The 25,914-nt window shown below is 44.3% G+C and overlaps 2 protein-coding genes across 4 annotated transcripts; both read right to left on the bottom strand.

Annotated features, from left to right (window-relative positions):
- Positions 1–556: 556 nt before the first annotated feature.
- Positions 557–5,494, bottom strand: LOC118428266. 2 transcript variants are annotated; one of them, XM_035838282.1, is made up of 7 exons: positions 5,476–5,494; positions 4,052–4,134; positions 3,130–3,233; positions 2,361–2,513; positions 2,036–2,240; positions 1,374–1,526; positions 557–896 (listed from the first exon to the last, which is right to left on the bottom strand). In XM_035838282.1, exons 2-6 carry the CDS (start codon positions 4,105–4,107, stop codon positions 1,523–1,525), a joined length of 522 nt encoding a protein of 173 aa, XP_035694175.1. In that variant the 5' UTR covers positions 4,108–4,134; positions 5,476–5,494; the 3' UTR covers positions 557–896; positions 1,374–1,522. The 2 variants fall into 2 exon arrangements, with proteins under 2 accessions (XP_035694175.1, XP_035694177.1); XM_035838284.1 differs by having other exon boundaries at positions 4,052–4,140; positions 5,476–5,491.
- Positions 5,495–13,705: 8,211 nt separating this feature from the next.
- LOC118427368 lies at positions 13,706–24,986 on the bottom strand. 2 transcript variants are annotated; one of them, XM_035837127.1, is made up of 6 exons: positions 24,839–24,986; positions 24,065–24,256; positions 23,397–23,552; positions 15,277–15,468; positions 14,207–14,359; positions 13,706–13,816 (listed from the first exon to the last, which is right to left on the bottom strand). In XM_035837127.1, the coding sequence occupies exons 1-6, from the start codon at positions 24,981–24,983 to the stop codon at positions 13,731–13,733; spliced, it is 924 nt and encodes a 307-aa protein (XP_035693020.1). In that variant the 5' UTR covers positions 24,984–24,986; the 3' UTR covers positions 13,706–13,730. The 2 variants fall into 2 exon arrangements, with proteins under 2 accessions (XP_035693020.1, XP_035693019.1); XM_035837126.1 differs by lacking the exons at positions 13,706–13,816; positions 14,207–14,359; positions 15,277–15,468 and adding exons at positions 20,765–20,876; positions 21,467–21,619; positions 22,620–22,814.
- Positions 24,987–25,914: the final 928 nt, after the last annotated feature.

The raw sequence follows: 25,914 nt of genomic DNA, 5'->3' as shown, positions 1-25,914 counted from the left end.
CCTTTGTCAGAATCCGGCTTTACAAAATGTTAAGGTCGACAGGGTCTACATCTAGGAGTCTGTTAGGGCCATTCGTGTAACTGGAAATACAACATTAATTTTCCTATCTCCTCAACGTGCAACGTAATCGTCCTCGACACGTGTGGTGGATTCTTTGACCTGCTCAAGATGTGGATCTTAGTAACTCAAAAATAGGACCGCCGGCCTTAAGCTTGATGTCTCATTGGAAGGCATGCGAACCCTACTGGTAGTGCCAAAATATATTGTGTGCTAATATACACACACATGCACGCGCTAACACAAACACACACACACACTCGGGTGCGCACTCACGCATACACACACACTCTGACACACACACAGACATACACACGCAAGCACTCACACAAAGATACAGGAACAGACACACATACACGCACGCGTGCACGTACAAACATACAGTTACACACTGACAAGCATACTCGCACAGAAACAGACGCAAAATACATGCTTACCTGCTGAACACGTAGCATTGTTGTTCATGGATGTAATAAAAAATAAAAGACAAACGCAAAGCTTGAGTGCTTGGAAGATTTTTCCTTTAATCAATACAATCAAACACCAAGAAAGGGTATTCATCTATTCATTTAATTATTTATTTATTGGTTTGCCTTTAAGCAGGCACAGCCAGGACTGACCAACACGCCAATGGCTATTACAAAGGGCTAGCGGGGATACACTTTGTTCCCATCAACCAAGGACAAAGTATTCATGAATGTAGGTTTGCAAGTTACTATTAAGTACTGATCTGTTTCTGATGATACATCAGTCGACTTAGTTCCCGGCCGCGGCGTTCTGAACCTCGTTGTACATAAAGTAGACCCTGTCCGCCTCAGCTCCGTACAGGAAACCGTCATCTGAGAATGGAAGAAAACAAGAATGCTTTTAAAAAGATGCCATGGCGATGGGTATTACCCAGTATCCCTCCAAACATAGGAGGCGCGGTAGAAACAAACTTCTTAAGAATATGACAAATTGTTAATGAATTCTGCATTGTTGAAATAAGTTTGTATTTCGTTGGAACACACTGTATAATGTTACACATTGGCCATAGACTAATGAAAGCGTGACGTTACCAGTTTACCTGCAGTTTTGGACTTATTCCCGAAGTAATGCCGGGCAAAATGGTTGGAGGAGAGGCAAGCAATTCAATGAGGACCGATCAAAGAAGCACATTAAGCTAAAAATGCAAGCCAATTGACCGGACCCAATTAAAAAAGAGGATTATAGACTTCTAAGAATTGATAACATCACAGTTTGGACATGACGTAAGCAGTTTTGAGTAAATCTAAACACGTCGGGATTTCATAGGAACACTTAAGGTTGGAACGTACCGTTTCTATCGTAGAAGGCGAAGAGGTCAGGCCAGGTCACACCGTCCCTAAGTTCCTGGAAGCTCAGCATGTGGTCATGGTTGGTGTCGAGGGTGTTGAAGTAGTGATGGTCGATGAACTGCAGGGCCTCGTCAACGGTGAACATCTGGTCACCTACAAAAAACAAACAAGAGTTGTGTACCACTCGGAAATCATGACCATAGCATGTCCAGAACACGAAAATATCAAAAGAGGGAGATCTTCTGCGCGCTTCAGCAACATGACGAGCTGATAGGGGCCCAAATTCCAATCATTTTAAGGTGAAGACCTACCATCATCTACCAAAAATCAACAATCCATCCAGACATTTTCGTTTCGAGTTTTCGTGTTCACACACGAACACACAGGCACGTTGTCCTGTAAACGTAACCTTCTTGGCGAAGGTAAATAGAGTTTTGAAAAGGGAATGTTTCCACTCATGAATGTGACTGTGAAGGATCCATGGAATTGGATCCAGATGGCCAAGCAGTGGGGTTGCTTAGCCGCTAGGCCACCTATCATTCGGTAGCCTCCTTCACATCCCTCTCCCGGCATTTTTGTCTCTCCCGGCGTATTCCCGGATAAAAAAACTTCCGCCAAGGCCCTAGAGACGCCGGTGAAGGAGGCTATCACTCGGTACGTACCGTCGGTGTCCAAAAGCGTAGGCGACTACCGTCAGGTTGAGTCCGGCCTCACACTCGTTGAGGGTGAGATGTCCGTCCCCGCTGGTGTCCAGCCCGTCGGCCTGCCTCCTCTGGCGCCGCGCGGCGGGAACTGCAGCTGTCCCGTACGCCGCATCGTACATGGCGATGATGCGGTCAGCCTCTGCACCGTACAGGAATCCGTCATCTGAGGATGGAAAAACGAAAGAGTGAAAACAAGAATGTTTTGAAAAATTATCTCGGCGATGTTAGCGATCGTACGACGATCGTACGACCTATGTGACCGCGCCCTAACACCAAAACGTACCGTTGCGATCATAGAAGGCAAACAGGTCAGCCAGGGTCAGGCCGTCCTGGATTTCTTGGAAGGATATCACGTGGTCATGGTTGGTGTCGAGGACGTTGAAGTAGTGATGGTCGATGAACTGCAGGGCTTCTGTAACGGTGAACTGCATGTCACCTGCAGGGAGAAGAAGAGTTTTTGAAAAGAACGTTCACACTGACGTAATTATTGCGCAAGTATTGCCAACCAAGCTGGCTGGTTAAAGCTCGAGACTGGCTTTTACTTCTGCAAGTTGTCCGTTGGATTTTTCCTTCAAATGATAACAAAACATCAAAGTAAAACCACAAAAGTCCACACGCGATTTTGTGGCTAAGAGCTTACACATTCACAGACCAAAACACACATGGGGCATGTGACATTACACGGCATGAAGATGCAACGTCACATGGCAGACGGATGTGACATCACATAGCAGATGGATGTTACGTCACATGGCGGACAGGTTTTACGTCACTGCGGACGGATGTGACGCCGCCTGGTGGACGGATGTGACGTTACATGGTGGACGGATGTGACGTCACATGGCTGACAAATGTGACGCCACATGGCGGATGGATGTGACGTCACATGGCGGACGGATGTGACGTCACATGGCGGACGGATGTGACGTCACTTGGTTGAAGAATGTGACGCCACATATGGCGGACGGATGTGACGTCACATGGCGGACGGATGTGACGTCACAGCCTACACGCATGAAAATGTCAACTTGAAATGTAGGATTGGTACGTACCGTCGGTATCCAAAGCCACCAGGACCTCTCCCAGGTCCATGGCGTTGTCCACTTCAATGATGGTGATGTGTCCGTCCCCGTCAGCATCCAGACCAGTGGTCTGTCTGCGGTCAAAACATTCAGAAAGTTTCAAACTTCCTGTACAATTTTGCTATCGAGAAAAAAATACCTAAGGTCAGTCAGTCGAAACAGAACGAAATCTGATGTAAGCCGTTGTGTCCATTAAGGGTTCGTGAAATATTCAAACCTGAATTCCGATATGCGGGCGAGACAAAGATTAAATAGCTGAACTGAGACCTCATTAACCTCATGTATAAAAAAAGAACACTTCATCAGAGAAGTTCATCCGCCAATATGTACTTTTATGTCATACCTGTGACGCGAATACGTTCGATACGGGTGTTCCGGACCGTGCAATAACTTTCCGTATCACACAGGCTCGAAGTTTGTATCACACAGGCTTCCTTGGAGTAAATCGAACCATTTCGAGCGGGCCAAGTGCGGCACGGTTGGCAATTCGAATACCTGACTCGGACGTTAGAACATTGCTGTTGTAACACTTATTGTTCGAGGGCACCAAATTTGTTCAACTTCTGGTGCATTTCGCATCAAAACATGGGTTTTCTCAGGTCAGCATGACATAAATAAAATACAACACGGTGTATTACGCATCACCCTCGGTCCAAGCCCTCCCGCGGGTCGGATCACCCTCCGGCCTTCGCCCCCAGCCCTCCCGCGGGTCGGATCACCCTCCGGCCTTCGGTCCCAGCCTCCCCGCGGGTTGGATCGCCCTCCGGTACCATATCCATAACGACACTAGTGTGCACAGCACGGGTCATAATACTTACAAGAGATCATAAAGTACAGCAGTATAACCTTCGATAACAATATCAACCACGATGTAGAATACGTATATACATACCTCTTCACTGGAGAAGCCGTTGCCAGGGCAACAAAGAGAAGAAGGAAGGGAGTCATGGTTGGTCGATGAAGTCAGGAACTCGACTGAAACTGGACGTAATTGGATAGATGAGACATCTTGCAACGTGACACTCATTATTCTAGGTTTGGAAGTCTTTCATTTTGTAAAGCCCCCGTCGACGAAGCTCGCCGAATGTTACAATCGTCAGAACGTCGACTGTTAATCTCCAAGCAGATCCTACGGTGCCATAAGATAGTATCAAAGCTGGCCAGGGACTATAGCCGGCTAAGGGAGTCAAACGGGCAGTTTGATACTATACATAACGCACCGTGGATCTGGTTCGAGATTAGTCTACTGTCTCCTTTTCGCTGGAAATCTGGACGGGGCTCGGGTGTAGTAGGTTGAGCGCTAATACGCTTGAAGAACATCTTACCAAAAAATACAAACTCAAAAAAAGGTTTCTATTCAATTGGTTAAATAGACGCCTTTTTTTTAGTTTGTATCAAATTGGTTTTCGGACAGGAATAGGTCGGCCGGGGCCGTCGGAGCCCCCACTGACACACACACGACGCTCGCCCGAGGCACGCCCCGCTTTTCAAAAGTCTTACACACTTAAAACGAATTATACACTTAACAATAAGTCAGAGTCAGTAACCGTCACAAAGAGTTATCATCTTCATGGTTTAAACATCAATCAAGTGAAGAACAAAACCTCCACTGTGCTCCTTTCCTGCACATTATTAGCAATGTCTTTACTGAATTCGTAGGTCTAAAACGTGACGAACGAAATGCTGACACGTGGCAAAAACTCAACTGACACGTGTCAATTCTTCCTGTTTTAAAAGCTATTCGTCTTTTAAACAAAACAGAAAAGAAAAATGACCACTTTAATATGGCGAAGAAAGAAATTTCAATCGTTTAGGACGAGTCAAATTCATTCTACGAGAGGTGTGTAAGAAAGTCATTTTGAGCACAGTCGCCAGCCTGGGAGTCCTACAACCAAATAACCAACATTTTCTTCTGCTAGCCATCTGTGGGACTGTATACAAATCTTATGGTGATCACGTCAGTTAAGTAGAAAATTAAGGATTACGGATCTAAAGCGCCTGTTCGAAAGGGCGTAGCAACGCTTGTTCGAATACAGAGATCAGTTAACCATTTCAAGTTTCTTGGGTAGCAGAAGTGAACAAAGGAGCGAACTACTACCCGGATGGAGCCAATCAGCGTCCTCGTCCAAAATCAGGACTAGGATTGAATATTCCATGCATCAGAGATGTCCAAGCTCCCAGACAGAAAAGCAGAGAAGCGACTGTATATAGTGTATTTTAAAAGTCGGAGCGAACTGCTATCCAGATGGTACTTACTAATAGGCTAACAACAAAATATATTCAATGTAACTGCACAGCTGAAGAAAGGAGACTTACCAGTATCGGCGCCTTGAAGCTGTATGGTAGGAGTGGGGCAGAAGCAGAAGCTGGGTCCTAATATACCTGATGCGTGAGAAGTTCAACAGCTTCAAACGCACAAATAGATATTTGTGTCAATACGGATGGCTAAAAATAATCACATTAACGTTGAGTAACTGATGACATCACCGGCCTTGATGAGGACCAACAATCACAATGTCAAGGATGACAACAACAGGAGATCCATTACGTGGTGCGTGGGTTAACAAAAACATGATGGTGGAGAAGTTTAATAGACATTTCTTAACCAAGGATTGAAATTTACTGAAATGTTATGTTTCAGAGATCTTCAAGTTGGGGAGATTTTGCGATGGGAACTTTTGACGATTGAAATCATTCAAATGTTGTTTAGGCAGTTAAAATTATTAGCTTGGTTTTGAGGCACCTTTTGAGGCATAGTTGTGACGATATGATTTATCTAGTAGGATTATGAGTTAAAGGATCCACTATTGCCTCGCAATATCTTGATGCACTTTTCATCTGCGCATTCACTTTAAGTCCTTTTTGAATGTGTTGATACACTATCAGCCTTTATAGTGTCTGATTTGGTTGGGCCATTTATGCATACAATTAAATAAGTGCCTATTTTGGCTTTATCTATCTATTGGCATGTGTTATGAGTAAACTTATAATCATAGTCTATAAATTGGGTATGTACTTGTCTGCTTTGTGGTAGAAGTCCCGCTTTTGAGTCACATTGTTCCAAGTTACACGTTTCGCCTGTCATGGTTCATGTTACATGTTCCACGAGTCGTGCTTTATGTTCCATATGTCATGTCGCATGTTCTATGTTCCATGCATGTTTTATGTTCCATGTTCCACGTCCCGCGTGTCATGGTCCATGTTTTATGTCATACCTGTGACGCGAAAACGTTCGATACGGGTGTTCCGAACCGGGCCATACGTTTCCGTATCGCACAGGTTCGAAAAGCGTATCACACAGGCTCCATTCGAATAAATCGAACTGTTTCGAGCGGGCCGAATTGGCAATTCGAATACCTGATTCGGACGTTGTAACATTGCTGTTGCATCACTTATTGTTCGAGGGCACCAAATTTGTTCGACTTCTGGCGCATTTTGCATCAAAACATGAGTTTTCTCAGGTGGGTATGACATAGATAAAATACAACACGGTATATACCGCATCCCCCTTGGTCTCAGCCCTCCCGCGGGTCGGATCACCCTCCGGCCGTCGGGCGATCCGACTCGCGGTCGGGCTGATACCTTGGGCTATACGGAATACACCGTGCTGTATTCTATATGTATGGTCCATGTTTAATGCGTCACGTTCCATGTTCCATGTTTGTTTCATGTTCCATGTTTCTTGTTCCATATGCAGATCCATGTTCCACGTATCATGCTCCATGTTGTATGTCTAAAGCTCCATATTCTTGCTTCATGTATTATGTTCAATGTTATGTTCCAGGATTCTTATTCCGTATGCGGATCCTTAACTGGTCGCTACTGGTACTGGTATCAGCCCGGTGCTTAGGCCCCATTTCCACTAGACGGCGATCGCGCTGCGCTCTCACTGTGACCTAAATAGGATATGTGTAACATTTGATTTCATAATGGGTATATCATACAGCATGTAAAAGTGTGACTGAGAGAACAACAAAACACACAAAGTGTAAAAAACATCGTTTCTTTTGTATACAATTCGTTAAGCGATCTGTAAACTTTTAGGTCGCAGAGAGAGCGCGGCGAGAGCGCCGTCCTAGTGGAAAGGGGGTATAAAGGAGAACCATACCTCGGGCAATAACACTTCATCAACAGCACTTATATTACAATTTGAGGAGGTTTCTTGTTTCTGCAAAATGTGCAGAAGCGAACCCAAGAAAACTGTTTAAGGTGTAGAAGGCGGAATCCTGTCGAACAGCATTCGTCACAGTTAGTCCTCACTGTCAGTGAGTCGAGCTTGCATCAATCATGATGTTTCTGACTTAGGCCATGTTGTTTTGAGTATATGGATGACATCCTCTAGGAATCGCAAAGCTGATGCGAGCGTGTGAATGATATAACGATAGTTCACCTTTATCCGCAGGGTGTCCTATATCCGTTGCATTTAACAATATGATATTAAGTGATATCAAGCCGACGGACGACGGTTTCAAATTGCAATTTTTTCTTAAATACTGCAGTTTGAAACCACCGTCCGTCGACGTGACATCCATGAATACCCCACTTTTAAATAGTACGGATAAAGGTCTCTCCGCGGATAAAGGTGAACTAACGTTAAGGTTTGGGCAATTAAAAATTTGCCTACATGATGAAAGATGTAAGCGGACCGATTATGGTATAGGGAACAATAGGTTCTTCATTTTTGTTCTTTCACATCTTTTTTTTTACTTCGGAATTGACGTTGGCATTCTAAGTATCAGTTTTCCGAGATTTTATCTTCTTTAAACGCACACAAATTGATGTCATCCATATAATCAACTCAAAATGGCCGTAAGGAGAAGGGATGCTGTTTATGTATCCCGCAACCTTGGAGTGACCTTCAGGTCTCGTTACGTGGCAGATATCGAGTCTAAAAATGTAGGCTTGTTTCTGACAGCAAATATTTACACGGACACTCACCTTGCATAATAATCAAACCGCACTCAGCTGGCAAAGGACGCAAGGCTTCGCGCGTTGAGCGTTCTGTACGTGCTCTGATATTTAATCTCGAAGCAGATGTTAGAGGATAAAGTCTTAGTATTCCCCCTAAATCACCCTGTTTAATGCGTTATAGACGTAGTTGTTTCTATGGGAAGTTCGATCGATAAACAAATGAAGAGAAGAAGAAACAAACAAAGAAGACCTCATCCGAAATAAAGAATGAACCAAAGGCCCTAACGCGACTTGTCGACAAATACTTATGAGTGATTCGTATGTCTATTGAAAGTTTGAAAAAATTACTTTTGGACGTTTCAAAACAATTTTGTACATTAAATGAATTAGTCTGATTAAATGTAATGTTTTCTAAAAACACACGCGACACAATCTACATGACATACAGCCTAGTCTCCAAGCAGACCCTACGGTGCCTTAGAGATAGTATCAAAGCTGGCCAAGGAGTACAGACGGCCAAAGGGAGTCAAACGGACACCGGTGCCGGCTACACTCCTAGGCCAGCTTTGATACTATCTCTAAGGCACCGTATGGTCTGTTTGGAGACTAATACAGACGCCGTCACAGACGTTCAAGGACGCTTTACCCGAAAAACGGTAAACTGTTGATTCATTTTTAGGTCCGGGGAAGGTGAGTGAAAGTGGGCGGCTTCCGAGTCTTCCTTTGCCGACGGAAAGTTTGGTTCATGATGCAACACTGATGCAACTAGCTGGCATCTAGTACAGTTACTGTACAGGCAATAACATGTTCGCGGTGGTTTCATCATCACAGTTTTCACTCATTGCGAACTCAAAACCATCTCGAACATTTTTGTTTTGTCTTCCCCTTGTCTAAACGCTACACATGCATACATTAGGATGATAAGTTTTATTCTGTGTGTCTAAAATATACAAACATTGTGCTATGTATGATTGTCATGCAAACTGAACACGGACCCGGTCTCTGAGCATTGAAAACATATCTATTCAAGTGCTACGTATTCAGAGGGCAGATACAGTTTATTTCGGTGACAGTTGATAATGCCTGTACTGCCAAATGAGACTGTTCTATCACCCTGTAACAGCCTTGCCCATAGAGGTTTCCGACTGGCTGCATGTAAAGGCGCCGGGGTTTACATTGTTGTGCAGTTTGTGACCACAGCACTCTCGCGAACTCAAAACTACTTGACTGACGCTCCATTTTCTACCTATCCCGAACTCAAATACGGTAAATGCATTTAAAGTTCGAGGGGATTTAATTTCGCGGTAGCGGGAAAAGGAATTTTCGAGGTGGATTTAAGTTCGCGGTAACACCATAGACTGCAGTCTAATACCATAATAGAAAAATATTTGCGGTGGTTTTATGTTCGCGGTGAAGTGATCACCGCGAAAACTGCGAACATTAATCCACCGCGACCATTTCTGCATTTACAGTACATTTGCAGAACAGAACATGCGGCGTCCCAGAGGCCCCCGACAAGCTTAATGCTAGATTTTTGTAAACCTCGTCTCCGTGATTCGCACCGGAGGGCTTATCTGATTAAGGAGACACCAGACTTAGAGATTCAAAGAATGGATTTTAAGGGCCTTTGCGTTTCTTAAAGGGAAATTATTTCATATATGAGAAAATACATAAATATATTACCAGCAACATTTTGAATGTGATGGAGAATGTTCGAAGAATGGCTTAGTGGACCTTGCCCTTTACGTAAGGGGAACTGCACCAGGGCGGTTCCCTTGACCTATATGTTTGCAAACGTCAAGGCGCGGCCACATTACGTGTGTGTACTTTGGGGTAATTAAGGACGGACACGAAAGGCCGTGAGAAAATACGCAAAAGATAGAAAGGAAAAACATATTTCTCGATTGATGTAAAATTTGAAACTTTCATCCTTTCCCCGTTTATAGTTTCAGATTGCCGATGGATCGCTTCTTGGATGTCCATTGCACTGTGATGATGACTTCAACGGCACTGCAAGTGTGCTTGCATGCCATCGTTGATATTACACATGAGAAAAAAACATACATCATGAATTGAAAGCATTTTAAAGAGGCATGACAATGCAGCGTCTGTACACTCCTGAGGTATATTACCTAGAATCAGATATTTAGGTTTTCAAGACAAAAAAACTTAAGAGGTGGTAGTATTGCACCCAGACGAATTACGAGAGTTGATGTTACATTTTAGACTTGTTATTGGCTTATAAGATTTTCTATTTCATAGTTCTACTGGGATCAGTTTCTTGCCAGGTAAAGACTCAAGAAACCGTAGCCAGAAGAACTGCAATAGAACATGACAAGCCATGTCATAATCAAGTTAAAAGCTATTTTCAAATCTAAGAATCAGCAATTTGTTTTGGTATGGCCATACCTTTTTGAGAAAAGCACCGTAGAAATCTTCAGCAGGTCCGTAGTGGTCTGCCATGTCAAACGTTGATAAACCGGCATCCACATAACTCAGCATCTCAGTTACTACAGACCGTCCGTGGGCCCCCGACACCTGCCACATGCCGTTCAGGATGCGTGTAATCTCCAGTCCCCCCCTCAGACGCACCTTGGGCACTCCCGCCATCCTTCTGATGATTCTACACAAGGAAATGATAATAATCATCTGGTGTATTTTGTCAGCCACTAGGTAACCAGCCAACAGCCTTGTTGTCAAAACAAGGCGGCAGGCGGCGATTTTAGCCCGTCCCAGCTCAGTTTTTAATTTGGAGAGGGACTCCGCCTCCGCCACACTAGGCTCAAGTTCATTCCACTCTCTGGTGGTCCGAGGGAAGAACGAGACCCTGTAGAAGTTGATCAGTGCGGCGGGAGCACTGAGCTGCTGGGACGAGATTACTCCAAGTAAATGCTGTCATGCCATATGCAGCGTAATGGGTGTAGTTTTCAGACATTCTGCTTGAGGGTGCAGCTGCATGAGTGGCTTTATTTCGTGGGGTATGAATGGAGGGAATCTCTGTAACGCAAGGCTACGCGGGTCATGGGTTCCTCACTGGGCTTCCAGTGACGAAAATATGTTCAAAATGTCGTCATCACTGGACGCCCAGTGACGAAGAAAGTTCGTCACTGGTTTCCCAGTGATGAATTGCTTTGTTCCAGTGATGAAGCTCTCTCGGCACTGGAATTCCAGTGATGAACCTTGACTCACATTCGGTTTCCAGTGATGAACTCCGCTCGTCACTCGGGGCCCAGTGACGAATGGGCCCCGAGTGCGGAACCATCGAGGTCACCGGTTCCTCACTGGGTTTTCCAGTGATGGGTGACTCTTCGGCACTGGACACCGAGTGATGAAATCATTTCGGCACTGGGCTTCCAGTGACCACGTTCTAATAGCACTGAGCGTTCCAGTGCTGAGTTCGATGTGCAACAAAACACCATAATTAACATGTCACCATAGCCGTGTTACTGTTAGATTTGATCCGGGAGTGTGAGGACTTGCAGAGGCGACGTCAGTATAACTTAGTGCTAACTTTGAAATCCCCTCAACTGAAACGATGATTCTTGATTCTTCAGTAAACTGAATATTTGTCGTCACTGGTTTACCAGCTGAAGTTTCCTCATCACTGGAAAACTAGTGACGATGAATATTCCCCACTGGTAAGCCAGTGACGACGCGACTTCATCACTGGATACCGAGTGATGAGAAATTTACCCGTGACCTCGGTAGTTTTGCCTCTGTAACCTAACATGATAGAAATTCTAGGTAGACGCAATCCATGTGCCCAGCCCTGGTGCACAGCCTATGGTTTTCCGTAAACCCTAATAATGTGTGACAGGTAAGTTTGTACGCACACACACACAACGTACAACTTGATTGATCGCTTTGTTTTGCTGAAAAGTATATCTAATACACTGCATATTCTATTGTTTATAGGTTAACCTTATATTCTACATTAAATATGTCCACGCCCCCCTCCCCATCGCATTTGCCACATACATTCTGAATATCACAGAACGTTAATCTTTTAACTAAATTAACGTCAACGTTGTGAATATAAACAGTATACATTTTCACGCTTGAATGCCTGACTGGCGTTTTATCTTAACGAATGGAATAAAATAGAAGAAAGCAAGCCGGTACCTACTTGGCGGTGTACTGTGCGGACTAAAAACGTTGTGTAACCTAACCTTTGACCCGTAACATTACGCAAACTTCCAACGCGGAGCATCTGACATATATTATACTCGTATGTTAGACCATTGTCAAATTTGAAATTTTGGTAGAGTTAGGAAGTTTTGTGTTAGTTGTTTGAGTAGTGTTCATATTCTTTTGTTGTGTGATGGAAAATTATGTCAGAGTTTGACCAGTTTTGAGTTAGAATGCGACATTTGACGAAGTATCAGTCAGAGTAAGGTGACCCAGGGTCACACCCGAGTGTCAAAGGTGATTGAGGGGTCAAAGTGTCAATCCGGATTCTTGGAAACTTGTTTTGGTCAACAAAATGTCAGCTTTCCTTGTTGCTTGTCAATGAAAGTACCACGCGGGCTATGTGACCTCTGGAAAGGTGAGTTTATAGCTTCATTTATAAGAGTAAAGTAGAGTAGAGTGTAGTTCTTCGGTTGGGTGTGGGTTGCCGTAGGAGTTGGAACCGCTCCTCTTGAACTCTAATGCCAGAATGGCTATTGAAGATTAATTGTTTTAGGCTTGTGCGTCCGTTTTTCCTTCCGTCGGTATAACTCGAGAAGCCTTCGACGGATGCTGATGAAATTGGTAGGTGCGTAGGGGTAGGGAAAACGAACGAAGGTCAATTTCAATATTTGGGCACCCTAGCGGCTTGCTAAGGTACTGCAGCTGAACCCCATTTGCCGATATCTCGTTTTATTTTGATTCTTCATTAGCTAGTATTTTCATGCTGGGTCTGTGTGGACTGTTCGGTGATACTTGTACATCACTGGGTGACCTTCCATGTATTCACCTGGTAAAGTCCAACGTTAAGCCTTGAAGCCATTTATTGTAGGTGCTGTGACTTACATACTAAAAAATTCGATCTGTGTTTCCCTTTTTAAATTTTGAGTAACCGGGTATCTAGTCTACCGTGGTTGTATGGACAGGCCTTCGGGGCAGATAAAGCTCTGTGCCACTGTGTAATCTTTCGCACCCGGTAGGAGTTTTAACGCGGTTGGATCTCGTTTTTCCAGTAGGTAATTCCCAGAACCCCCCCCCCCCCCGAAGACGCGAAAAAAGCTCGACTATTAAAATGATAACACGACCGAAGGACGATAACGTTAATGATGAGACTATTTTCACTAAATTTTTCTTAAAGTCCAAATAATGACAGAGACAAACATTACAAGGGCGGAGAAATTTCATTTTTAATTCATGTGATACAAGCCGTCATTCTCGCTGTGATCTTGCTGCTATAAAGTTATCATCAGTCACGCAGTGGATACCGGTCCCAACAGTATTATGATACTGTCAGCTGCAAAGAAATGAAACATTCAAAGCGTCAGGACATAGATTTCTTCTTCATATGATACAGGTCTACGAGAGGAAATCGTTTGATAAGCTCTTTCGCATGTTCAATTATGCATGTGCAGTGGCTACTACTATATCTGAGCGATTCAACCTCTGCTTGGAGAGTACATACTTACGCAAAACTAGAAGCTGTTGGTGTCAATTTAAGCAGAGGCATTGGCGTTGTTCTGCACCTCATTGTACATGTAGATCATGAGGTCTGCCTCCGTACCGTACAGGAAACCATCTCCTAATGGTGGAAACACAAACAAGAGAAATGTTTAAAAAAAACAGCTTGGCGACATGTGCTTCCACCTGAACGCGAAGGGAAATGGATGGATTGACTGGATGGATTGACTGGGTTAGCCATTTTAGAAAGCGTTTACCATCTCGCATGTGTTCAGTCAATGACGTAGTGGTATTTGAACCTTAACACTCTTCAGAGAACCCATTGGCTATGTTTGAGAGACTTTTCACAGTTGACCGAGGCCGGGTAGGGACGAGGCCGCTTTTTCATACACCCCTGTCACATTATATACGATCTTCGGACGTACTTCGCAATCGCTAGAAGGTCGGCCAATTTTAAGATCTTCAGATGGTCTAGCGTATTTTTACCCCCTAAAACATCATTGTCATTTACCGTTTTCATCGTAGAAGTCAAACAGCTCCCCCAGGGAAGTGCCGGCACGGATTTCGTCGAAGGTTATCACGTGGTCATGGTTCCTGTCGAGGGTGTTGAAGTAGTGATGGTCGATGAACTGCATGGCATCGTCAACGGTGAACTGCTGGTCACCTGGAAGCAGAAGGAAAATGTCCAGACTTTGCATGATGTACAAAATGACCAATAAACTGGTGGACGTACCGACTGATAAGTATCTAACACCAGCTCAAAAACGAACTAGAAACAGTCATGCCTTCAAGTACCAGAGTTACCAACCTAGGATTGATGTGTTCAAAAATTCCTATGTCCCCAGAACTATCGTAGAGTGGAATATGTTATCGCCAAACACAGTATACGTAGGGGCGTCTTCTCTGGATAGTTTTAAAGAACACTTGCAGATATATGCGAAAAGTTAAGTGTGACAAGTCATTCTGTGTAATATAACCAGCTGCTGCCGCGCCGCGTGCCTGCGAAGCTGGTGTGTTACGCCGAAGGGCGGTTATACCGTATACAGATACAGATACAGAAGCAGAGGTGTAGAAAATCAGCGGTTCTTTAAAGGCAACCTAAGCAATATTACAGCTAGCTTTAAAAGTGGAAATATTCTGGATAGAGCAATCTGTATGATATAACATGTACTGCACTGTATCCCCACATTTACATCATTATTTTATCATTTGAGCGGTTATAAACGTCACAGAGACATGTCACACGAGGATATTCCTTATTATCTGAACCGCGCAAATTAGGCCTTGATCAGGAATCCTCGTTTGACTCGATAGAAAATTGGCCAGAGCGCGGTGAGATCACCGCGACGCCAGACAAACTGCTCTAGTGGAATCTCTCCGGCGACCCTAGCGCGCTCTCACCGTGACGACCAAACTCAAATGTCAGCATCTTTTTATGAGCTACCAAAGATGTGAAAGACTACTCAACGAATTTCAGAGATAAGGAACGCATCTTTTGACGTTTTGTATCTATCAAATCATCCTTTTACGTCTTACATAATATTCAGAGCATAAAATCAAGGCTGTAAACAATTTTGGTACCGTTTGCGTCCATGGCGACGAGGACCTCGTCCAGAGTCAGGGCGTTCAGGACCTCGGTCTTGGCGAGATGGCCGTCTCCGTTGGTGTCCATGACGCGAACGTTGCGTCGGTTCCCGTGATGAATCCCGGCCGCCACCATGAGATCGTACACGTACACAACATCCGCCTCAGGGCCCTCAAGGAACCCGTCTCCTACAAAATTAGTATCATAAATGTTTGTTTGCTTGTTTGTTTGTTTATTAGGGAATTTCCATTGGAGTTGACATACAGCTACTACTCTTCCTGGAATCCTCTTCCCTGAAATAAAATACTGTAAATGCAGAAATGTTCGCGGTGGATTTATGTTCGCGGTTTTCGCGTTGGCCATTTCACCGCGAATTTAAATTCACCGCGAACATTTTCCAGTGCACTGGAGTTGGGTGTTACAGGTTAACAGTGCGCTGGAGCTAGGTGTTACAGGTTCACAGTGCACTGGAGCTAGGTGTTACAGGTTCACTGTTCACTGGAACTGGGTGTTACAGGTTCACAGTGCGCTGGAGCTACGTGTTACAGGTTTACTGTTCACTGGAACTGGGTGTTACAGGTTCACAGTGCGCTGGAGCTAGGTGTTACAGGTTCACTGTTCACTGGAACTGGGTGTTACAGGTTCACAGTGCGCTGGAGCTAGGTGTTACAGGTTCACAGTGCGCTGGGACTAGGTGTTACAGGTTCACTGTTCACTGGAACTGGGTGTTACAGGTTCACAGTGCGCTGGAACTGGGTGTTACAGGTTCACAGTGCGCTGGAGCTACGTGTTACAGGTTCACTGTTCACTGGAACTGGGTGTTACAGGTTCACTGTTCACTGGAACTGGGTGTTACAGGTTCACAGTGCGCTGGAGCTAGGTGTTACAGGTTCACTGTTCACTGGAATTGGGTGTTACAGGTTCACAGTGCGCTGGAGCTACGTGTTACAGGTTTACTGTTCACTGGAACTGGGTGTTACAGGTTCACAGTGCGCTGGAGCTACGTGTTACAGGTTCACTGTTCACTGGAACTGGGTGTTACAGGTTCACTGTTCACTGGAACTAGGTGTTACAGGTTCACTGTTCACTGGAACTGGGTGTTACAGGTTCAATGTACACTGGAACTAGGTGTTACAGGTTCACTGTTCACTGGAACTGGGTGTTACAGGTTCACTGTACACTGGAACTGGGTGTTACAGGTTCACTGTACACTGGAACTGGGTGTTACAGGTTCACTGTACACTGGAACTGGGTGTTACAGGTTCACAGTGCGCTGGGACTAGGTGTTACAGGTTCACTGTTCACTGGAACTGGGTGTTACAGGTTCACAGCGCACTGGAGCTAGGTGTTACAGGTTCACAGGTTCACATTTTGTCGTCTTCAAAGTCATACTTTAACGTATTACGCAATGTCAATGTATAACAAATCTGATAGGCTGACTCAGCCTTACAGAGAGATCGTTTTTCGATTGCACCCAGATCTTAGAGAGATTTTGCTTGGTGAGACTTTTCTTACCTAAGGAGAAGTCACTCCTTTCCTAAGATCGTAGTGAGATCTTGTGGGTGGTGAGGCATTTCATTTCCCAAGGAGAAGTTCTAGTTCGATGGGGGAAAATGTTGTCACCCAAGTGTCCACTCTGCCAAGGACGACAGACTCTGTGTCATGTCCTCAACATGTGCCCAGTAGCCCTTAAAGACAGGTACACCTGGCGACATAACAGTGTCCTTAGGGAACTGGTCACCACCCTCAAAGTGTGGCACGCCAAAGCAAACCCACAGACCATAATCAGGTGCGATCTGAGCCAGGACTTCATCGAAGGGGGAACGCACACAACAGTCCCTCCAGACATCCTGCCGACTTCACTGGTACCAGACATCACCATTCAGGATCCTGTACAACAAACACTGAACTTGGTTGAACTTACCGTCCCATTTGATCAGAATGCACAGCATGCCGAGGACAGAAAAATGACCAAATACGAATGTCTGATCAATGAAATAAACTCGCACAGTAGTTACAGGGCTAGCCTTGTTACAGTTGAAGTAGGGAGCAGAGGTTGGATTAACGGCGAGAACACTGCAAAGCTGAAATCACTCTGTCCGGTCAGCTACAAAGACCGTGAAGTGAGACATCTTAAAAGTAGACTGGGAAAGTGCGCACTCTGTGCATCCTATGCTATCTACTGCGCCCGAAACACACCTACTTGGGACTGTACGTCAGGACTGTTTATCTACAGAAACTAGTTTGTATCTGGGTCTAAATTTTATGATGTATCTGGGCCAAAAATGTTATGAAATGCGACGTTAATGTTTTTAAACGATTTTAATTTGTCACTGTACTTCTTTTTAATACCTTGCGCCCTCCTGGAGAACAGATCTAGACAAAGGGCTGTCCTAGGTTTTTAGCTTGTAATATTTACATGTATGTATTCATCTTGTGTGTAATAAAGATGATTTAAAAAAAAAAATCTCCTATCAGACTAAGGGGTTTCTTTTTTAAGACTGATGACCCAGTGGTGTCGGCCTTTTGGCCAGTTGGCTGAAAGATGTTGGATCTTTCAGGCTTTGACACCAGTCTTTTCAATGCTCATTCTCACCACAGCACCGCTGCTTCTGCATCGATGCGCAGAGGTTTTTCCTTGAAGGATTTGTGAAAGCTGACAGACTGGGTGTAAGCCAGAGCTTTCTAAGTTGTTGTCGGCCAGAGGCCGAGTCCGTTTTTGGGCAGAGCACACTTATCTCAGTTATAACTTATAAGTGGCAAGACTGTACCCTTCGGGCACTACAGTCGGTTAGCTCTGCCTTTGCATCCGGGACTTACAGCTGTAAAATTGGGGGATGAGACAGAAGTATCCTTCGATAGCAGCTGGATGACACTTGAGGGAGGTGTGACTCTTAGAGGTCTAATTTAGACTCTAATCTCCTAGTCCCATGGGGGCTTGGTGAGCCCAACAAGGTTTTAACCTTCTTGGTGAGTCTCAGTCTACCTCCTTCTCGCGGCTTTAAAGTCGCCATTGTATTTCGGAGGGTAGCGACGTATAAATGAAAGTTATCATACCTACCTGGTCAGATAACTACAGTTATACTAGCTACCCGGAGAAATACAATGTCCCACCCTCTTAAGCCCGACCCTGGCTCGAGTGAGGTAGTTCGACTCGGGCAGTTTCGGGAAAAGAGGATGATGGGAGGGTCAGTGCCCGGATGTTGTGTTTGCTTTTTACTGTGAAGAACTGCCACCTTGCGATTTCTAGGGAAAACGCCATTGTATTTCTCCGGGTAGCTAGTATAACTGTAGTTATCTGACCAGGTAGGTATGATAACTTTCATTTTTGGTCAACAAAATGTCAGCTTTCCTTGTTGCTTCTCAATGAAAGTACCACGAGGGCTATGTGACCTCTGGAAAGGTGAGTTTACAGCTTTATTCATTAGAGTGAAGTAGAGAAGAGTAGAGTTCTTCGGTTGGGTAGGAGCTGGAACTGCTCCCGACTTGAACTCTCATAATTACCTTTGCCAGAATGGTTAAGGTTATGTTTTAGGCTTGTGCGTCCGTTTGTCCTTTCGTCGGTATAATTCGAGAAGCCTTCGACGGATGCTGATGATATTTGATAGGTGGGTAGGGGTAGGGAACGAAGGTCAATTTCAATATTGGGCACCCTAGCGGCTTCCTAAAGGTACTGCAGCTGAACCCCATTTGCTGATATCTCGTTTTATTTGGATTCTTCATTAACTAATATCGTCATGCTGGGTCTGCGTGGACTATTCGGTGGTACTTGTACATCACTGGGTGACCTTTAATGTATTCACCTGGTAAAGTCCAACGTTAAGCCTTGAAACAATTTTTACCTCCATGAAAAAATGGAGGTATAGTTTTTGGTCTGTCTGTGTGTCTGTGTGTCTGTGTGTCTGTCTGTGTGTGTGTCCGCATATTTGTGGACATCATAACTTGAGAACCTCTCGATGGACTACGATGATATTTGGTATGTGGGTAGGGGTTGGGAAGACGAAGGTCAAGGTCAATTTTGGGCCCCCTGGTGTGTGACCTTGGTACTGCAGCAGAACTCCAATTTTTTGTATCTTTTTATCTGGACATGCTATGGTCTTGATTTCTTGGTGGCAGATAGCTTTTGATGTAAGGAAGAAGTGGTGTATGTTTGGACCCCCTAGCAGCTTGCTCTGGAACTGCAGGAGCATTTTTGTCAAAATCTTCCAAGAAGCATAACGGAACATAGGAACGATGAATTTCCATGATATTTGGTATGCAGGTACATGTAGCAGAGATGTACATAATGAAATCAAAATTATGCAAATTTGGACTTCATTTGCATACTTAATGAGGAAAATGTATATTTACAGTGTTTTCCAATATATCACTCAAATACATGTTACATATGTAGTTTGTGGCAGGCGGAAGTTAAGCAGATACTAATTATGCAAATAAGTCCCTAATTTGCATAATTAATTTGAAAGTGTCCTAATTTTTCTTATTTCGTGTAGTAAATGATTGGTCTATCAACACTGTGACCTGTGTACGTTAGTTAAAGGTGTACATAAGCAAGCATAAATTATGCTAATGTGAAAGTCATTTGCATAATCAGAATATTTCATGGAGGTATGAGGTCTCCGAACTCTAGTTTGTAGGTGCTGTGACTATACTCAAAAATTCGATCTGTGTTTCCCTTTTCAAATTTTGAGTAACCGGGTATCTAGTCTACCGTGGTTGTATGGACAGGCTCTCGGGGCAGATGAAGCTCTCTGCGGCAGGGCCAATTTGTCGCACGCGGTAGTAGTTTTGACGGGGTAGGAATTTAATTTTTTCTAAGAGAGCCCCGTCTGCCCCCAATAAAGCTCGACTAAAGATATCTCTAAAAGTCCAAATCATGACAGAGACGAACATTGAAAGCGCGGAGAAATTTCCTTTTAATTCATGTGACACAAGTTGTCATTCTCGCTGTGATTTTAATTTGCTGCTGCTATAAGATGTTAACATCGGATCTGCAGTCACGTGGCGGATGCCACCGGTCCCTACAGGAACAGCTGCAAAGAAATGGAACATTCAAAACATCAAAACAGATGTGTCATTCAGTAGTGCTGTTTTATAATAACCAGGAAGACATAACCACACTCCTCTGGAGCAAATAATGATTTTGTAGCTTAAGTAAGTATACTAATGCTCGGTCACGAGCTGACGCCGATGATGATGATGATGATGAAGTATAAAGTAGAAGACGAAGTACACATTGTATGAGTAGTTCAAACCGGATGAAGATGGAGACCAAGAAATGTCCTTGGACAGACAAGGGTACTAGTGGTCTCTACCAGACTGACTACGCTCAGCCTAGTTATAGGGAGAAGGATTTGCTGCCAGAGGATTGGCCGGTGGCGCAGGAGAAACATTAATTCATCGTGGATTGACTCCACTGGGCAATTTTCCGATTATTCTGCCGAATTCTACTATGGTGGAGGCTAAGACAAGTGTCATACTTACGCTAGAATTGCTGCTGTTGGTTTTATCTAAGCCGAGGCATTGGCGTTGTTCTGCACCTCATTGTACATGTAGATCATGAGGTCTGCCTCCGTACCGTACAGGAAACCATCTCCTAATGATGGAAAACACAAACAAGAGAAATGTTAAAAAAAAAACTTGGCGACATGTACTTCCACCTGAACGCGAAGGGAAATGCATAAAACAAAATAAATCGAACAAATGGATGAATTCACTGACATTTTAGAAAGCGTTTACCATCTCCCATGTGTTCAGTCAATGACGTAGTGGTATTTGAACCTTTACACTCTTCAGAGAACCTGTTGGCTATGTTTGAGACTTTTCACAGTTGACCGCGCCCTAGCGTATCACCCTTCGCACTTGGTAGGGACGAGGCCGCTTTTCTATACACCCCTGTCACATTATATACGATCTTCGGACGTACTTCGCAATCGCTGGAAGGTCGGCTAATTTTAAGATCTTCAGATGGTCTCGCGTATTTCCCCCCCCCCCCCTAAAACATCATTGTCATTTACCGTTTTCACCGTAGAAGTCAGGATCTAGAGTTTAAGCTTTTACTAGCTTTAGACTAGAGTTACACTTGTGATATTGTTTGAACACTGTTTGAACCTCTTATTTTACCTGCATTTAGCCCATGGGCAAGAATTTGCGATAAACTTTACTCAGTAAGGAATGTTGCTTTACCGTTTTCATCGTAGAAGTCAAACAGCTCCCCCAGGGAAGTGCCGGCACGGATTTCGTCGAAGGTTATCACGTGGTCATGGTTCCTGTCGAGGGTGTTGAAGTAATGATGATCGATGAACTGCATGGCATCGTCAACGGTGAACTGCATGTCACCTGGAAGCAGAAGGTTAAAACATCAGCGGTTTTGTTTTGTTTTGTTTTGTTATACAGATCTCCGTTAGTGACTGATATGTCACTATTCTTCCTGGAGTCCGGGTGATTTTTGGAGAATCACCAGTTCTAGACAGAAGGATTTGCACCATCTCACACCACACCATCGCACGTGCGGGGGTTCTTTAACGTGCATGGGGTATGGCTCTCCCCAGACACGGGATCTCCATTTAACGTCCTATCCGAGGGACGGCCCTAGCCGAAGCTAGGTACGCATTTTCAACTAAGTAAAGTGAGGAAAGTCGTGTAAAGTGCCTTTCCCGTGGGCACAAGATCGGTGACACGGCAGCCGGATTCGAACCCGCAACCTCTCGGTCACGGGCCGAACATGCTGCCGCTGCGCCAGCGGTTCTTTAAGTTCTCAACATAATACCATAAATGTTTCTACGTCTTTGTTAGTTTTTTTTAATGTCGGCTTTCGTTTGCATTATACCCCCCTCACATTAGGCGCGATTCGATCGAACGACGAGTCTGCGAGCTCTAAATTATGAGGAGGCATGACCCTGACGGGAAGGGGTAACTCTGCAATTTCTTAGTGATAGCAAATTCTACACTACGATAGATCTGGAAAAGTACGGATTGTGAACACATCGGGACCGACGTACTGCCCTAGCTAGCCCCCCCTCCCCTCCCCTTTCCACTTGACGGCGCTCTCACCGCGCTCTCGCTGCGATAGAAAATTGACCAGAGCGCGGTGAGAGCACCGCGACGCCAGAAAAACTGCTCAAATGGAATCTCTCCGGCGACCCCACCGCGCTCTCACTGCGACGACAAAACTCAAATGTCAGCATCTTTTTATGAGCTACCAAAGATGTGAAAGACTACTCAACGAATTTCAGAGATAAGGAACGCATCTTTTGACGTTTTGTATCTATTAAGTCATCCTTTTACGTCTTACATAATATTCAGAGCATAAAATCAAGGCTGTAAACAATTTTGGTACCGTTTGCGTCCATGGCGACGAGGACCTCGTCCAGAGTCAGGGCGTTCAGGACCTCGGTCTTGGCGAGATGGCCGTCTCCGTTGGTGTCCATGACGCGAACGTTGCGGAAGTTTCCGTGATGAATCCCAGCCGCCACCATAAGGTCGTACACGTACACAACCTTATCCGCCTCAGGACCCTCAAGGAACCCGTCCCCTGCGGACAGACATACCATCACAACTAATAAGAACCTTCATTGTACATTCATGCCATTTTGGACTAAGTACAGTAGAAGCTAGTTAATTGCACAATGAACTGTTGTTTACTGCTCGGAATCACAAAATCCCAAACCGGTGCTGTCCAGCTAGATAACTTCGCATTATTGTACCAGCCGGATAATTTGCACTGTTAATCTGTATTGTTTATGTGTTTGTCAGCAGGGCTAGCCCTTTGTAATAGCCATAGGCAGCCCTGGCTGTGTGTTCGGTGCAGCCAAACCAATAAATAAAAAAAAAATAATTTGCACGAAGATATTAAACGCTATATTCGTGCACGAAGAAAACTCTTACCAACAAGCGTAGAAAAGCTCTTACCAACAAGTTTTTTTTTTTCAAATAAATGAATTCGTTTCGCTGGAAAAAAATGATGTATACATGTAATCACGAGTCAGACAAATGCATTGTCACAGCAGCCTTCTTCGTTTCTGTTTGTTTTGAAAAGAAAATCAGGAAATACATCAATAACGTTAACCTGTAAGTCATGTAAACAGTAAGTTCATAATGAAGATGCTAGACGTACCGTTGGTGTCGAACCAGGCAAACATGCCGTCCAGGGTGATCCCATGATGCACCTCTCCGAAGCTGAGATGATCGTCCCCGTTGGTGTTCCACTGCGCGTAGAGGGAGGCGTCCCCGAAGAAGTCGGTGGTCTCCTGCTCCGTAAAGCCGTGATCGCCTGCGCAAGGTATATGAGATACGGATAATAAAAAAAGGTCGACAAAGAGAAAGATGTTCCTTATATAAGACAAAAGTCTCAAGTCTCACAGAAGATGTTCTCGACTGGAAACTATTATGACACGTGTTGGCATTGTTCACATGGCTTTCCCTTCGTCTACTGCTACTACTACTTCTACTTCTAAAACTATGTGTGTCAGTTTGTGTGTGTTTGTTTGTTGTGTGTGTTAAAATACGAGCGTTTTTTGTGAGTGTATGCATGTATATATATGCGTGCTACTACTACTACTACTACTACTACTACTACTACTACTACTAACTACTGCTTACCGTCCGTGTCCAGGGCGACGAGGGCATACTGCATGGTTATGACGGCGTGCACCTCTAACTACTACTACTACTACTTCTACTACTACCACTACCGCTACTATTACTACTACTACTACTACTACTACTACTACTACTACTACTACCATTACTACCACCACTGCTACTACTACTACTACTTCTTACCGTCCGCATCCAGGGCGGCGAGTGCATTCTGCAGAGTCATGACGGCGTGCACCTCAGGCAGGGAGATCAGTCCGTCCCCGTCGGCGTCGATGGCGGCTGCCTGCCTCTTCTTGTTGCCGCCTCCGTGCCCGTGGACAGAGTTCCAGATGGCTTGGAACTGGTCTTGCTCAGTGCCCGTCAGGAAACCGTCACCTGACGATGGCAAGATGAGATGGTCAGAAAAAGATAACATAGCTACGAAACGACTACCCAATCTAGTCCAGTTATCACTGAACAGAGACGTTATGTAATCTCCAAGCAGATCCTACGGTAGCATAAGATAGTATCTAAAGCTAGCAGAGGAGTGATGAAGCCGGCCTAAGAGTGTGTATGCGACCGGTGTCCGTTTGACTCCCTTTGGCCGGCTATACTCCTCTGCCATGGCCAGATTTGATACTGTCTTATGGCACCGTAGGATCGGCTTGGAGATTAACGTGAAAAAAAAAACTTCCTGGCACGTTTGCCCGAATGCTGAAGACACGTATCAGCAAGATCAATGTGTCAATAAGATCGCGTTTCTGCAGCTCTCGCGAGTTTACGTTATGAAGTGATTGGTGATCAGTATTGATCCTGAAGAAGGCGACAGTGGTCTTCAACGAAATTTGATTCGCGTGTACTTTTGTGTTGGAAGAAAGTTTAGCATTGTACTACAACAAACTATCTAGGAAGTGTATATCTATGAAAAATTGTGTTTCTTCTACTATGAAACCCCAACACGGTTATTGTAAAGTGTACCATCTCTGTCATAGAAGTTGAACAGGTTCCCGAGGGTCAGTCCGGCGCGGATCTCGTCGAAACTGAGGGAGTGGTCATGGTTGGTGTCGACATGGGCGAAGATGTTATGGCTCATAAACTGCAGGGCCTGGGCCTCGGTAAACATCCCGTCACCTACACATGGGATACAAGGTAACCACGTGGTCAGTGTTCTGTATCTGGTTCTGTATCAATATCTATATCTATATCCATATAGCCGGTATGGGGAAAGAGGTAGTCATGTGGTTAGTGTTGTTGAATAATTAGAATCTATAAGTTGTAGTTTCGTATCTATAGCAGAATTTCAAAGATACTACTGAATTCGTTGATCACTAGAAGGTCGCAAGAATTTCGAAATCTGCAGTTTCAGCGTCAAACGACGGCTTTTTATACCGATACTCTATTCTGTTGCTGGGAGGGGCTTCGGTGATCTACAACTATCATTTGATCCCTAGAAATCAAACAATGATCGAGATCACATTGGCCTTATATTCCTGCCGAAAAAATGCCTTTTAAGCTCGTCTAGCTCGCTGCTCTCTTGCTGTCTGTCGGTTCATTTAATTTACATTTGGTCAATGCTCAGGAAACGTTGTAGTAGCCCAGAAAAACTGGCATGGACAAATCTGTTTTTAGGTTCATCTTGTGGGAAATAAATTGGGACAAAAATACTACCCTTAGATGTTGGTTTGCTTACACAAGAGCAATCAAACAAAAATAAAACTTTTTTTTAAAATTCATCATTGATGAATAGATAAAGTTTATCTATAAAAAAAGGTTGGGTAGCCACTACAACGTTTGAAAGTCGTTTTCCAAGGGGGCCCACCATTCATGTAAAACAAAACAAAACGTGTTTAATTGATTCAGTCAAATTTAATACACCAGTGGATAACATAAAATGGGTCATAAACAAAATCAGTGTCCATTTCTTTGAGGAGATTTACTCATACATATATACAATATACATACATACATGGACATACTACAACAATGTTGCAGCCTGTTATACCTTGCTGTAAAACTGGCTGAATTAAGTAAGTTAGTTTTAGTCTTTAAAAAAA

The sequence above is a fragment of the Branchiostoma floridae genome, chromosome 12 (assembly GCF_000003815.2).
Source record: "Branchiostoma floridae strain S238N-H82 chromosome 12, Bfl_VNyyK, whole genome shotgun sequence".
Taxonomy (NCBI): Eukaryota; Metazoa; Chordata; class Leptocardii; order Amphioxiformes; family Branchiostomatidae; genus Branchiostoma; species Branchiostoma floridae.
Note: the sequence above shows the minus strand (reverse complement) of the source record. Positions and strands in the feature narration are given on the sequence as shown.